The sequence below is a fragment of the Oreochromis aureus genome, linkage group 14 (genome assembly GCF_013358895.1).
Source record: "Oreochromis aureus strain Israel breed Guangdong linkage group 14, ZZ_aureus, whole genome shotgun sequence".
In the NCBI taxonomy this organism is placed as follows: Eukaryota; Metazoa; Chordata; class Actinopteri; order Cichliformes; family Cichlidae; genus Oreochromis; species Oreochromis aureus.
This window is the reverse complement of record NC_052955.1, coordinates 38,151,974-38,166,727: the sequence shown is the minus strand read 5'-3', so window position 1 is coordinate 38,166,727 and position 14,754 is coordinate 38,151,974. Positions and strand designations below refer to the sequence as shown.

The window sequence follows — 14,754 nt, the reverse complement described above, 5'->3', positions numbered from 1 at the left end:
TGATGTCACTTATTCTTGTCACTTGAGGTGGCTTTAGCTCAGGAGGTAGCACAGGTCCTCGACTGATAGGGCAGTTGGTGGTTTGATCTCCAGTCTTCATGCCAAATATATTGCCAAAGGATATTTGGCATGCAGACTAGGGGGCAGCCAGGATTCACACCACCAACCTTCTGATCAGTAGATGCCCTGCTCTACCGCCCGAGCTACAGCCACCCCATGTGTGGCATGTTGTATAAAGTGCTTTGAGTGCTCCAGGAGAGTAGAAAAGTGCGATACATACAAATTAGTCCATTTACAGCAAACCTCGTAATCTCAGGGGACATTTAGATGCCCCTACATTTTGATGCACCAACTGCCCTGCCATGTAGGCCAGGAGCTACTGGACTCCAAGAGGAAATATATTTAGATTTTAGATCTCCAATTTTAGATTTAGATCATCAATTAAGCAATAAAATATAAGCATTTTACCACATTTTTTGGCATGTTATCCTGCAACTCCACTATGGGAATTTTTAAAAGATATTATTCATATATTTATTTATGTACCTGTCATTTACTACTTTGGTATCTTCCTTTAATTAGAAAATTCTGTATAATCACATATTTGCTTTAGCTTTGCAGTCCACCACAATTCAGAAAGACCTTCATCATATTGAATATTTAGAAAATTAAACATGCGAAAGGATTTTTTTACTTTAAGATAAACCTAATTTCTTACAGTTTGTAATACAGAATTTTCACATTTAAATTCACAGAACTTCCTTCTATGCCTCTCGCAATAATGACTATGTTTTTAAACTTTGTCTTCGGTCAATACAATCTCTCTCTACAGCACCTAAAGCCTTGTGAAGCTTTGTTTCAGTACAGTCCAATATCATCCGCAAACAAAAGAACGAGCAGAGTCTTTGACAGAAATCATCATCACTTATTTCCATTCTACATTTCTCAACCAGCAATGACCTCCTCATTATAATGTCTACCCCTAAATTACAGTCAAACAATTTAGAATGCCAGTTTGGCCCATCACACATGACTTAGCATATTGGGATACATTATATACAGCTTTAAGTTTTAATTGCTATTAACCTTTTTTGTTGGATTTCTCCCTCCTTTCAGCCTCAAGTTAAATATTTTGGTAACCAATGAAGTCAACTCTTCTGAACTTTCTTTACAAATTAACCATTACTCACTTTATTCTTCTTCAAAGTTTTTATCTGGGCTTTGGATCTCTTCTTCAGAGAAAAACTCATTAATAAATTCATTAACTGAATATTTATTGCTCTTGAAATCAAGGAAGTAAGTTTCCCTCTCTTTTAGATGTTTAAAACTGTTATTCTATTATAGATATCTGCTTTGAATGAGTTACTATTCATTATTGTCAAACACTCCTTAACACTCTTATTTTAAGCATAATTATATGCAGTTTTGTTTTTAATTATTATGACTTTACTATTTCCGATACATTTTTTTTTATAACAAGCTTTTTTTAAAGTGATGATGTATTTTATATTTATATTGTAACTCCTTTCATTCTCACACTCACCACTGAACCAGGCTTTATTTTGTCTTCTCTTCATAATATTTACATGTTTTTTAATATATCAAATATTATATATATTTATATATATTTATACACACTTTTTTTTTTGCATCAACTTTACATTTAGAAATTTATTCCGGCAGGGTAGCACTTTGTATTACAGCTTGGTAATTAAGTGGTATTAGTAGGGTAACAAGGCCGAAACATGAACGTAACAATGTGGTAATTTTATTACCACTCAATTACCTCTGGTAGTTTTTTGTAATATGTAGGAAAGAGATCTGCAAAATTTTATAATATTTTAATAATCATGTTAATAGCATTTTAAAACAAAACTACCAGGAAACATCTGTGGCAGTTTCTGTGTATGGATTTCATGTCTGCAGTACAATACATAATATGGTATAAATATTTCCAGTAGGAAAGAAAGTGGTCATGGAACACATTTAAATTGTCCAGTACACAAAAATAAGCCACCTGCTTGCATGCTGAAAACGTTTTGAAAGAAGAACAATGCTAAAGCAAGCTTGATGTATGGCAGTTGCTTAAGCAATAATTTCATAGTTATGGACTGTCCTAATAAAAAAACTTCATTATAATTTGTGTATAAAGTAAAATAATTCATCTTTTTCCTTTTTTACCCCCAAAACACTACAAATTCACTGGGGGTGGATAGCTATATTCGGAGTACACAAAACCTCCAACCCCCTCACCTAAACTGTTGAAACTGGAGCGCTTAATTTTTGGGCAAATAGTCTAAATATCACAAGCCACATATTAGCCACACAGCCTCAGAACTGATGGGGATCATGCTTCCGGAAGGCAACATTGCAGACATTTAGGACAGCTACAATTACCTGGGAATTCCCAGGAACCACGAAGAGGCCACTAAGAAAGCTGCAACCACCAAGCACCTGCAGAGAGTAAAACAAGTCCTGTGAGGAGTGAGCTGAATGGTAAGAACAAGATGCGGGCTGCCAACACCTATGCTGTGGCCATGAACAGGTACCCTGCTGGGATAATAAGCTGGCCAAAGGAGGAGATAGAAGCCACTGACATCAAAACAAGGAAGCTCCTGACCATGCATGGAGGGTTTCACCCCAAGTTCAGCATCCTGTGTCTGTATGCTAAGTGAAAGAAAAGAGGCTGGGGGCTAGTGAGTGCCAGAACCACTGTCCAGGATGAGCCAACAAACATCCACGAGTACATCAGGAAGATGGCCACAACTGACTGCATGTTCAGTGAATAACTCAGAAACCCAAAAATGAAGAGGAGGAACCATCATAGGACAGGCCCGTGCATGGTATGTACCACCGGGAAATAGAGGAAGTGACTGACATCCAGAAATCCTACTGATGGCTGGACAAAGCTGGACTGAAAGACAGCATAGAGGCACTTATCAGGGCAGCACATGAACAAGCTCTAAGTACAACATCCATAGAGGCAATGGCCTACCACACCAGGCAAGACCCCAGGTTCAGGCTGTGTACAGATGCCCCTGAGACAATCCAGAACAACACAGCATGCTACCAGGCAGGATATACGTGGAACACCATAACCAAGTGGCCGGTATAGTATACAGAAACATCTGTGCTGAGTATGGCCTGGAAGTCCCGAGGTCAAAATGGGACCTTGGGTGGTTGAGAATGACCAAGCTAAGATCCTGTGGGACTTCCAGATACAGATGGACAAACTGGTGATGGCTAACCAACATAACATCACTAACGGACACAGTGGTGGTAGACAAGCAGTAGAAGATGGCCATAGTGATAGATGTAGAAATACAGAGTGACAACAACATCAGGAAGAAGGAGCACGAGAAGCTGGAGAAGTACCAAGGGTTGAGAGAAAAACTTGAAAAGATGTGGAGGGTGAAGGTAAGGATGGTCCCAGTGGTCAGTAGCGGTTTTTGATATGGCGACATCACGGGCATTGGCAAAAAAAAGTTGCTCGTACTCATGCTCCCCCTACATTATGCCAGCGCATTTTGGGGATGGCATAGGCACCAATCGGTTTTCTGCCACCCATTCGCTGGGAGTAAGGGCGCCCTCCGTTTGCGAGGTGCGCCTGCTGCTTGCGGCACAGGGGGGAGAGGGGCGGGGCGGCGGGGGATTCTCTGGCTGGCTGGAGCAGCATCTAATAACCAAGCCGTAAAATAAAACAAAATAAAAACAAACCAACAAACACAAAACATAGTGATACAGACTTATAATTTGCACCGATGGTTTTTCAAAATTCTATTCGTGAAAAGTGAGCGCGAGAGCGCTCGGTGCGTCTGCTCGCTGCTGAAGTCAAAGTAAACTTTACTGTCATCTCCGCTATATACAGAGAGACAAGATGACAAGGCTCCAGTTACAGCAGTGCAAGTAAACAAACAATAAATATAAGAAGAGTAAGAAAATAAATATACACTTTAGGACTCGGGGTAAAGGGATCAATAACAATTTAAAATTTATAATTTACAGTTTGATGATTTAAAGTCTCACGCACAACCCGTCGAAAGAGGAGGGGGGCCGCTGCTTCCAAATACAGCAGATTTCATTCATAATGTTGTAAATCCAAGCCCATTATGTATTCATGATTTGAATCCTGGGTTGTGCGAAATCCCAGAAATAAACCCTAGACAAAGTGAATCTGTGAACTAAGGTGTAGGTCTGTTAGGTTATGTTGTGGTGATCCTCGGGTTGGGGGATGGGTGTTCATGCTGGAGTGCAAAATTAAAACCAATGGAAGATGGACAAGAAACGTTCAAAGCCATCAGGTCCTCAGTTTAGAAAAAAGGGAAAAGAAGAGGAGGAGAAACGAGCAAAAGATACCGGAAAGCAGATGTGTCATTGGATAATGGCAGGTCATCCTGAAACAATCAGAATCAGAACACTTTATTAATCCCTAAGGAAATTATGTGGGTTACAGTTGGTCCAAGAAGAAATTGTAAAAATAGTAAAAGTAACACACTAAACTCCAAACAACACATTATGTTACAGATTTTACACATTTAAGGCTGGAGCCTATCCCAGCTGTCATAGGGCGAGAGGCAGGGTACACCCTGGACAGGTTGCCAGTCTGTTGCAGGGCTAACACACAGAGACACAGACAATAATTCGCTCTCACCGTCACTCCAGCATTCACACCTATGGGCAATTTACATTGATCATTTAACTTATCCCCACTAACTGCATGTCTTAGGACTGTGGGAGGAAGCCGGAGTACCCGGGTAGAACCCACACAAACACGGGGAGAACATGCAAACTCCACACAGAAAGACCCCAGCCTGATGGTGGAATTGAACTCAGGACCTTCTTGCTGTTTGGGAACAGTGCTTAGTGGTGACCAGTGGTTATCACTGGTCACCGTAAATGGAAAAAGTAATTATAAATAATAATAACTTAGAAATTACCACATTAGTACATCCTTGTTTCTTCATTGTTACCCTACTATTACCACTTTATTATGAGGCTGTAATAGAAAGTGCTACCCAACACATCATGAGTTATGCATAATTCCTACCTTGATGCCTAATGGCTATGCCAGTTGATGTTCCTGTGGCATCTGTAGTAAGCTCAATGAAGAGTTGCCTAGATGTGCTGAGGAGCCCTTCATTAGGCAAATACTCCACCTCATAGGAATCATACAGTACAGCTGCATTTATGCTGTTGCCATTCTTGATCAGGAGCCTGGAAGACAGTGAACAAAATTTTATTTACAGGGTATCTTATTTAACAGAATGGAACTTTTTGACTCCTACTGGCTGTTCTTTATCTGTTTGCATCCTTGCCTAAATCGAGTTTGAAATACTGATTAACGTAAAATGGATATATTCGAGTGATCTATTTAGGCTACTTTGGAAATTAAAAGAAAATATCTGTCGCATGTTTAAACACATGTACAGCAAATTATAAACAGTTATTTACACCATTTTTCTTTTAAATTTGCCTTTATACACCTTCAGTTGTTTGTATCAAACATCTGACTTTTCATTTAATTCAGAGGGTTTAAGAACAGTATTGCATTTTCATACATACCCCTATTTTCAGACACTCAAAAGTAATTTAGAAAAACTAACATAAAAAAAACATTTGTAGTCAGTGACTGGCTGAAGTGTAGAACTCACAGACATCACTGGACTGCAGGAGAAAGTTTGAGTACCTGGAACTAGCAGAAAGCCCCTTCTTGCTAAGTGTCAGCAGTGCTAACTTACTAAATCAAATTAAACATTAATTACCATTTATGAAGGCATATATGTCACACAGTGAAAATTTGTATTTATCTTGTACATCGGTTTTATTTGGATTTTTAGTGTTTATTTATAAGTGTAATTTTTATTTGGATGATTTTGTTTGTTTTGCATGTTTTTAGTGTTTTATTTGACATGGTTTTAATCCATTGTGGACTAGCTGGGCATGGGATAAATTAGTTGATAGGGATCACCTGCTGAGGTATGGGTGTGTCCAGAGGTTGCCTATCAGCTGTGTAAAGCCCTTTAAAAGCAGGCTAGCTTAGCACTGGGAGGAGAGAGACCCCAAATATGATGAGGAATGTGTGAAGGCCAGGAAAAAAAGAGGGACCTGCTGCCTGATCGTGTGGGGTGTGACGCCTAATCTGGAGACGGATTGGCCAGCGTGACGTGGCGACCCAGTCCTGACAGCAAAGAACGGCGACAGTAGGAGACAACGCGAGTGATTGGCAGCAGGGTAGAGGTATACCTCTGCCTGCATTTGTGAGTAGTGTCTCCACTGTCGTTTACTGGGTGCAGCCGGGTTGGGAGAGGGTCACCATGGCTATAAGCCGGGGCTGTTTCCAGGATGATTGTTCTGGCCCCTATTTGTTATTTTACAGGGCGCTGACGCGAGGGGAGCCATGGTGGCATCGCATGACGGACTCCGGTGCAGAACGCAAGCTGGGCTGGGATGTGATGGCCCAGTGAAGGGACAAGAGGAGGACAGGAGGCTCCTCGTCTGCCGGAGACGAGGCTGGCGTGGACTCCGCTCTAGAGAAGGAATTGTTGTCCTGCTGGTGGACCCATAATGAACATGTGGCATAATTATATCAGGGGATTTTAGTGAATGCAGAAAATTGTATTTTTATGGTTTTAGAATTGTTTTATCTAGTTTTAGTATATTGACAACATCTTATTTTGTACGTTTTTAGGAGGTGTTTTTTATTTGTGCTCCCTGGCCTGGTAATAAACTGCTTCCAATCAGACCTGCTTCATATTTGTGCCCTTGGTATTTGACTCGCTTGTTCACCTTTGTATTTAAAAAGAATCATTCTTTTTAGCATAACATTCTGGCGCATCAGCTTCAGTGTCTGTGTTACATTTACACACATAGAAACACACACACACACCGATTTGATGTAGATGCAGCAGCATCTTGTGGTTGTCTTATTCTTCTCAGGAGAAAGGTCTATCACAGCACTATAGTGTTAAATAAAATCAAAATGTATTATAACATATGTGTATATTTATATTTGTTCTTAATCTTTTTGTTGGTTACTTCATAATGTAGTGGGTTAGAGATTTGCCTAATAAAGAAATAATATCCAGTTCATTCTCAGGAGGAGACGCACTTTGCGTTGTGTCAGGAAGGGCATCCAGTGTACAAAACATGGGTAATGGAACAGTTGAAAATAACTTTTTATTTTTATTGTTTCTATTCACAGTGCAACAGACCCCTGATGGTACTTCCTCATATTCTCTAGATGGGTGAAAACCCTAAAAACACTGGCTATAGTTTTTCATGCCATTACCTATAAATCATGTAGTGAATGCAACATTATGAGTATTAATGCATTCACAACAATTTTTCTTGCCTTCCAGATAACAACTGGCTGTGATTTCTTGCTATAACATAAGTAAATCAGCAAACTCTACATCTGTAATCTGTTAAATAGAATATCAAGGGTACATTTTGAGTACATTGTTTAGCTAACCTCTAAAAACCTATAAACAAGTAAGAACGATTAATTAATACTGACTAATTATTTGAAGTCATTTTCTGTCAGTATATAATATCCGTGAGTTTGTGTATTGTAGTATCGATGACAAATCACCAATATTTGTCATTTTCCCTTGGTTTATTGGAAAAAGTGAGAACATAGCTACTTGGGATACATCACAGCAAGTTCCGTGAAGTGCAGCTGAAAGCTATGAAATAGTGAGTAAATGGTCTTAAATTACAGAGCTTAGATTTTTTTGTTGAATAAACACTAGTATTTATATACCTACGTCATATAATAACTAACTAGTTAAATAAATTATAAACTATAAAGTTATATGATAGAACAACTATCAATCAGACGGTCGGTGGATCAATCAGTGGCTCCTCCAGCCCATGAGAGAAAGTATTCTTGGGCAAGATACCGAACTGTGAATTGTCCTTCCATGTCTGTGTGTGCATTAATGTTAGTTTAAAAAAGGGTGGGGGGGTGCGCTGTATGAATGTGTGTGTGATCGTGTGAATGAGACCAGTAGAAAGCACTTTGTTCAATCAAATTGAGTAGAAAGGTGCTATACAGTATACTGGAAGTACCAGTCTATTTCTGGGCTTTTAAAAGCCAAAAAACCTTGGTGCATTAAATGAATAACTTTTGCACATTTGTCAGTTAACCTTTCCAAATCATCACTTCACCTAGAATGTTTCCTTTCGTTTCTAGAGCTGTCCAGATATCCCTTCGTATCTGTGAGGTCTCCATCTGTAGCATGAGTATAAGAGCAGCCTGGAGCCACTATTGGCTGGCAGACAGAATGGATTACTCAGCTAATTTCTCCCCCGTGGTTACTCTATTCACTCACCCTTAATTAGAGCCCCATGCTGCTAAAATGACACTCAGCTGTCACCGGTATGAGCTGCGCTGACATCTTGTTGTTATTCTGTGGAGTCTTCAGAAATAATGTTCTTACGGGGACAACGCAGAAGGTACTAAGATAAGAGGCCTCATGATTGAACATAAGTTAAGGACTGTGCTGAAGTAAAGAGGAAAGTAGTACATCACAGTTAACAGGGTGTGAGCCATGAGACAGTTACACCAGCCAGCAAATAGTTCATATTGTCTAACAATCTGAAGTGTCCTTACTATGGACTATTTCAATTTACTAAGAGGAAGATTTACATTCTTCTCATATTCTTAGCATTAAATCATTAGGAAATATACACAGCCTTTGTATTTGCTGTGGTTGCTTGTCAGATATGAATATCTTTCACAAAATCTCTTTGTAAATGCAAAAGTAAGTTTTAACACAACACCCACATATCAGCACTTTTAAACTGATATGATCAAGTTAGCAAATAATGTACACTTTGCATAACCAATATTTAAACATATAAACATAAACTACTATTATTAAGGTGCATTTATTTAATGAATCTGACTTGAACTTTCACTCTCTTTTAGCTCTGTTTTTGATGTCTACCATCTAGCGTGGTAGTTTATGGCTCTTTAACTGCAAAATCCTCCTGATTCCCAAACAGTCAGTTGGCAAATTACATAGTAATAGAGTACTGTCTTTTTATGCTAAGACAGGGGATAGATTATTGTAAAACTGTGTAATGGCATGGCTCATTGATACTTAGCCAAACAAGACAACAAACAGGACAACTAAACACAGCTTAAATTCTAAACTCTAAAGCATTTGCTCACAGTTTTTCTGTTTGCCTGTACTTTACTATCTCATTCAACTTTGACTCTTCCCTGTGAGCTCAACACAGATGCTTTTCATGGACAAACAAATGCCTAGTGAAAGTTCAGTACAATGGCGGTGTTTCATGGCATGTCTTAGCAATGGCCTTCTTGCTGCAACTCGTCCTGTCAAACCTGCAGCTCGAAGTCTTCTCTTCACAGTTGAAACTGAGACTTGCTTACTATGACCACTATTAAGCTGTGCTCGAAGCTGCTGTCCTGTGAGCCACCCATCACCCAAGCTGTTAACTCTCAGAAACTTGTCCTCTGATTCAGTTGTAGTTTTGGGGCTGCCAGACCTCTTCCTGTCAGAGCTTGCCCAAGTTTCTGAGTGCCTTTTGATGATGAAGGAAACTGTACTCACTGACACTTGACTTTCTTTGCAATTTCTCTGTAGGACAGACCTACATTTTTAAGTGTTATGATGGTCTGCCTCTCTTCCATTGTTAATTGCCTTTTTCTCGCAATTTTTGTAGCAACACACTACTTTCTGCAGTACAGTACTGTTCAACTGATGGATATGGTACCACAGTGTGTTCCAACACTGCTTTCATGCAGCCAGAGGGGGTTGCACTTAATCCAGAAAAGTTGGAACACCTGTAGGAATTAGTAGCACCAACTTTCAAGGCTTGATCAACCTCCATTGCTGCAGAACAGCTTTAAATTGTTCGGGATTACAAGTGGCTATGGAGGAACTAGTAAATGATGTTTGGAGGGATTTTTGCAAAATTCCGGAGGAACATCACTTTCATGTGAATTAGGTGCTACATAAACAGCGTTAAATCAGAAAAATCTGAGTTCCTTGTTTCAAGTCACTTGCCTTGATTTTCTTTTTGTAAGTGGGCAGGTGATCTGGAGATTTTCTCCATAAGGCCTTTTGGTATAATTCTGAAATGTACATCATTTTTCAGTTTTGGGTAACCTTACCTTTTTTTAAAAAAACTTGCAGTTCACTGTTTACCTTTGTACCATGTCAAGCTATTCATTGGACTTGAATGACTAGAATATGGAGATTTTCTCCAGATCAGACCAATCAGAAGAAAATCAAAACAATCATGGAGTGATTGGGCCTGTTCCCATCACTCGGAAGCAGCTTCAGTGGTTCTTAGTATTCGCAATGTTTCACAAGGTTTCACAAGGAACTATAGTCAGGTAGCTGTTCCACTCAGTCTAACCTTCTCCAAACTACCTTTTGTTTGGTCCGCAAAAGCTAAGTCTGCATTCACTGAGCTAAAGAACAAGCTCACCTGTGCACCCATTCTGATCCAACCCAACCCCGAGCTTCAGTTTATTATTAAGGCCTCTAGCTCTGGGGTTGGCACAGTTCTCTCACAATAATCCCTCCTGAAGATAAGCCACAGCTCAATGCTTTGTTTTTCTGTTGTCTAACTGCCACTGAGCAGAGTTATGACATTCCGAACTGGAGGCTGTTGGATGTAAAGTTAGCATTCATATTTTAGCTCTGACCCTGGCTCTAAGAATACAAATCTGGATGCCCTGTCTTGTCAGTCTGGTTCCCTAATCTGGGAGATCAAGGAACTTATTAACCAAAGTTCCACAGAATGATCATGATGTACATGTACTGCCACAATAGTATGTCACTGGTCTGTGAGTTTTCCTGGCTCTTTGAGCCAGCATGGGCTAAGAAGATCTTCTTCCCTTTGGGGTGAAATTGTGAGCCTTTCTCCCCTGGCATGATACAAACTGTGTGTGTGTGTGTGTGTGTGTGTGTGTGTGTGTGTGTGTGTGTGTGTGTGTGTGTGTGTGTGTATGTCTGTGTGTGTGTGTCTGTGTGTGTGTGTGTAAATAAATAACCATTGGCTTTGTTCCTAGTTTTGGTCTTGAACTTGTTTTTTCTCTGAGGTTCGACTTAAAACAAAGTAAATAGGGTTTTTTTCCCAAACTGACTGCAGGATAGATAAAAAGCAACTACTCAAAGGATCACAGATGTACAATGCTGCAAAACCAATCTCTATAGCTTCTAAACTTTCAAACAGTACTGTGCCCAACAGTTTTTTTTTTCAACAACTTTTTTTGGGAGACAATTAACTCCAGTTAATTCCAGGTGGCCAAAAAGAAAAGCCAGTACTTGGGTGTTGTTCATCAACACCCAAAGTATTCCTGATAACAAAAATGGGCATTAAATATATAACACATTGTGGCATTTGTGAAAATAAGATTACATTTGATAAACATAAGAGAAAAACTCAAGTTGAAAAAACCTTCTAAAACAGTTTTTAACTGGGCCGGTTCTAGACAGGCAGATATGAGGAGGCAGACAGAAATGTAAAGGGGGCACATGGTGACAATGGAGGCGGAAAACAGGTGGGGTGTTCTGGATAGAAGTTTTTGTCATGTAATTGGATTGCACTTTGTCAGGCCTCTACCCTAAGATCTGTCCAACTTGATTGTCCCACTTGAAAGTTAAGCTTTACTGGTCTAGCACACAAACCCCTTGACCACGTTAAGGTGGCAGTCCCACGGGGGGAAATCTGAAAAATAAAACAACGAAAAATAAAATAAAATATTCCTCATCAGATTATAACAACTAAAACCCTAACTGGATGGCCTATAACAAATATATTAAAACCCCAAAATAACATTTCTCACTATTGCCAATATTAACATAACTAAAAAGGGTATGCACAACAGAGTACTACAGGCATGGTCATGTGTGGTACCAGGCAGGATTGAATGATTTTAATGTCGTACCACGAAATACATGTTTGGCGTATGTACCCAGTACTGGTTGGGATGGTATATTGCCATTTAAGCCACTGGGTAGCTGAGCAGTTTGCTTTGGGCAGCAATTGTTGGCAGAGGTACAGGAGAAGCAGTGCCTGTTGATGCCACAGGAGTAAACATGCTTCTTTCTGAACTACTAAAAGTTTGATTTAAGGGGGCAGGATGTTTGTTTAAGAGGATGTTGCCCCCTCTTGCTCCAGCGTAGACTGGCCCTGGTTTCTAATGTACTGCACTGTTTACTCTGTGTTTGAATGGGTTCCATGTGTAGTTATTAGGAGCTGGTGGGCATGTGTGTTGTGTACTTGGGTTTTGTTTCCCCTTTTCAGCACAGGTAGGCGGGGCGGTGCTTGATGGTATTCCGGCACACCTGCAGCGCATCAGACGTCATCAGAGGGAACATTTAAAGAGCTGTGCGATGGATGTCTGGTGTCGGAGTATTGTCGCTTCCACAAGTGGTAACGTGTTTTTGCAGAATGAGTCTCTAAATCAACGCTCCCGTCCTTTATGTTCAAGATCCGTCTCCCTGCCTGTTTCTCCTCTGCACTAGCCTGTGTCGCCGCCTGCTCGCCTGCCTGTTTGTTTAGAATTGGTCTTCTCGGATCTGTGACGGAGATTTACCACGCACCTGCCGCTGACCACTGCCCACACCTGTATTTTCTGTGTTTCAAGTAAGCTCTCCAACTCTCCCCATTTACCTAAATTTAACTCTCGATTTTCGGCGTTTACCCAATCACTGTACATAGCCCCATCCCTTGTAAATATCCCCCTATCACTGTAAATAAATCAGCATTCACCGCTATCCCGAGCCCGTGTGTGTTTCTGCTACTAAATCCACCCATTAGAGACACCTAACAGTAGATATTTGTAAATAAACTATGTTGTGTGTGCATGTATTTTGTGACTTTGATTTATACAAATTGTGTGTATTTACTTCACCATAAAACATATTTAACATTTTTTACGATGTTTTTGCTATACCAGTTTACTAGCTACTGCCCTATCTTTGCTGGTGCGTTGCAGACATTTTTCAAGATAACTAAGTCACCCCATGCACAATACATGTACATCCCAACTGTAACCCGAGTCTCACATTTGAATAGATTAGCAATTACAATATTAAACCTTTCAAGAATGTCCTCTATATTGTTTAACATTTAATTAGGCAAAAAAGGCACACAAAAATTACAAAAAGGAAAAAAACAAACAGTATGTGTAAGACTGGAAAATTCAAAATTGTGCACATAGTGGCTTTAGATTAATTGTTTTTGAAATGATCAAAATTCAAGGGAATTAGAGTTTTCAGTTTACAGGAATTTTGTTTTTATGACAACACTTCATAAGTTGACTAACAATCTCAAATCATAGCTTACCGATCATCATCCTCAGCCAGCGCTACCTTCTCAAAGTGGATGTGGAGTCTCTGGCCCTCAGGGGCCTCCAGCAGCCAGTGACAGGTTAGGTTGTTGCTGTAGTTACTCGGAAAACCAGGAGAGACAATCCGACCAACTGTGATGTTCCTAACCAGACCTCCACAGGCAGCTGAGAAAGGAGAAGGAATGGAACTGAACATCAAATTAAACTGTGGTGGATTTCACATTATGTAGGGAATCTCAGTCAAATTTACTGGTACTGACATCATCTCATCCTCTATTACCCTAACTTAATTTGGCCAAACTAAAACTGGTGACCATGAAAAGAAACAAGAACCAGCCTAACAAGATCGCATTTATTTTTTGAAAGCATTCAGACATTTACCAACATCAAAATTTATTATAGCAAAAATTATTTATATTTCCCTTAATTTTAATATTAAAAATTGTAAACTTGTATAGCATGAATTTGATCCATCTACTGCATAATTTGATTATCATCATTAGTATTACACCACTGCTGCTCTGTCAAGTGCTGTTGCAATAATTTTAGTAAGTAAACACTTCCTGATACTGTTAGATGTTATCAAGTAGCTAGTTCTGTACTGTTGTACTATATTATGGAATTTCAGTTGCAGAAATATAACGTGAATGGATGAAATAAAGCCTTTTGGCTTTTGATAACAGCAGCCAAAGAAGAAACAATGCAAACTGGAGGTGACTACATAAAGAATACAACTGTCTAAATACACTTGTACATTTTACAATGCACAAGAAATGTAAGAAATGTGAATAGCATCAATTATTATTATGTAAAATAATGCATGTAGGTGAGAAAATAGTTTTTGTTAATTTTTTTTAAATATTCAAGCTGTAATCAAGAATTTAAATTGTCGAGCTGTTCCTTCTTCTGCCGTTCCTAAAATCTGCTGACAAGACTCGCCCAGTTTGGAGGTCACAGCCCTGAGTGTTCTGATTACCATGGAGACCACTGATGCCTTTACCCTCCACATCTTTTCCAGTTGCCTCTCAGCCCTTCTCTTCTGTGTCCTTTCTTCCTGATGTTGCGATCAGTGACTATTTCCACATCTATCACAACCTCTTCTTCTGCTTGTCCACCACTGGGTGCATCCCATTTTGACCCTGGAACTTCCAGGCCATAGGTGGCATGTATGTATGCTATCCCAGCCACTTATAACTCATATACAATAATTAATTACTTTCTTTGACTAACTTAGATTGATACAATTAAATGTAAATAGAATGCATTAAAACAATAATTTTGCACTGAAATGCATGTTATTGTGTAAATGCTACAAAATACTGATAAAACAAACTTTTGTAACTAAAAGATTGCCTGTATAATTAATTAGGGTATATATGTATAATTTCTGTCTTCGGCTGTGGGTAGTCGAAGAGTTT

General features: G+C 39.5%; 1 protein-coding gene across 1 annotated transcript in view; it reads right to left on the bottom strand.

Annotated features, from left to right (window-relative positions):
* sez6b (seizure related 6 homolog b) overlaps window positions 1–14,754 on the bottom strand; it is a 173,944-nt gene that overhangs the window by 35,613 nt on the left and 123,577 nt on the right. Inside the window, exons 6-7 of the mRNA XM_039622408.1 lie at window positions 13,333–13,501; window positions 5,048–5,214 (exon numbers count right to left, since the gene is read on the bottom strand). Of these exons, the coding sequence (XP_039478342.1) occupies window positions 5,048–5,214; window positions 13,333–13,501 (336 nt within the window). The remainder of the gene's footprint in view (window positions 1–5,047; window positions 5,215–13,332; window positions 13,502–14,754) is intronic.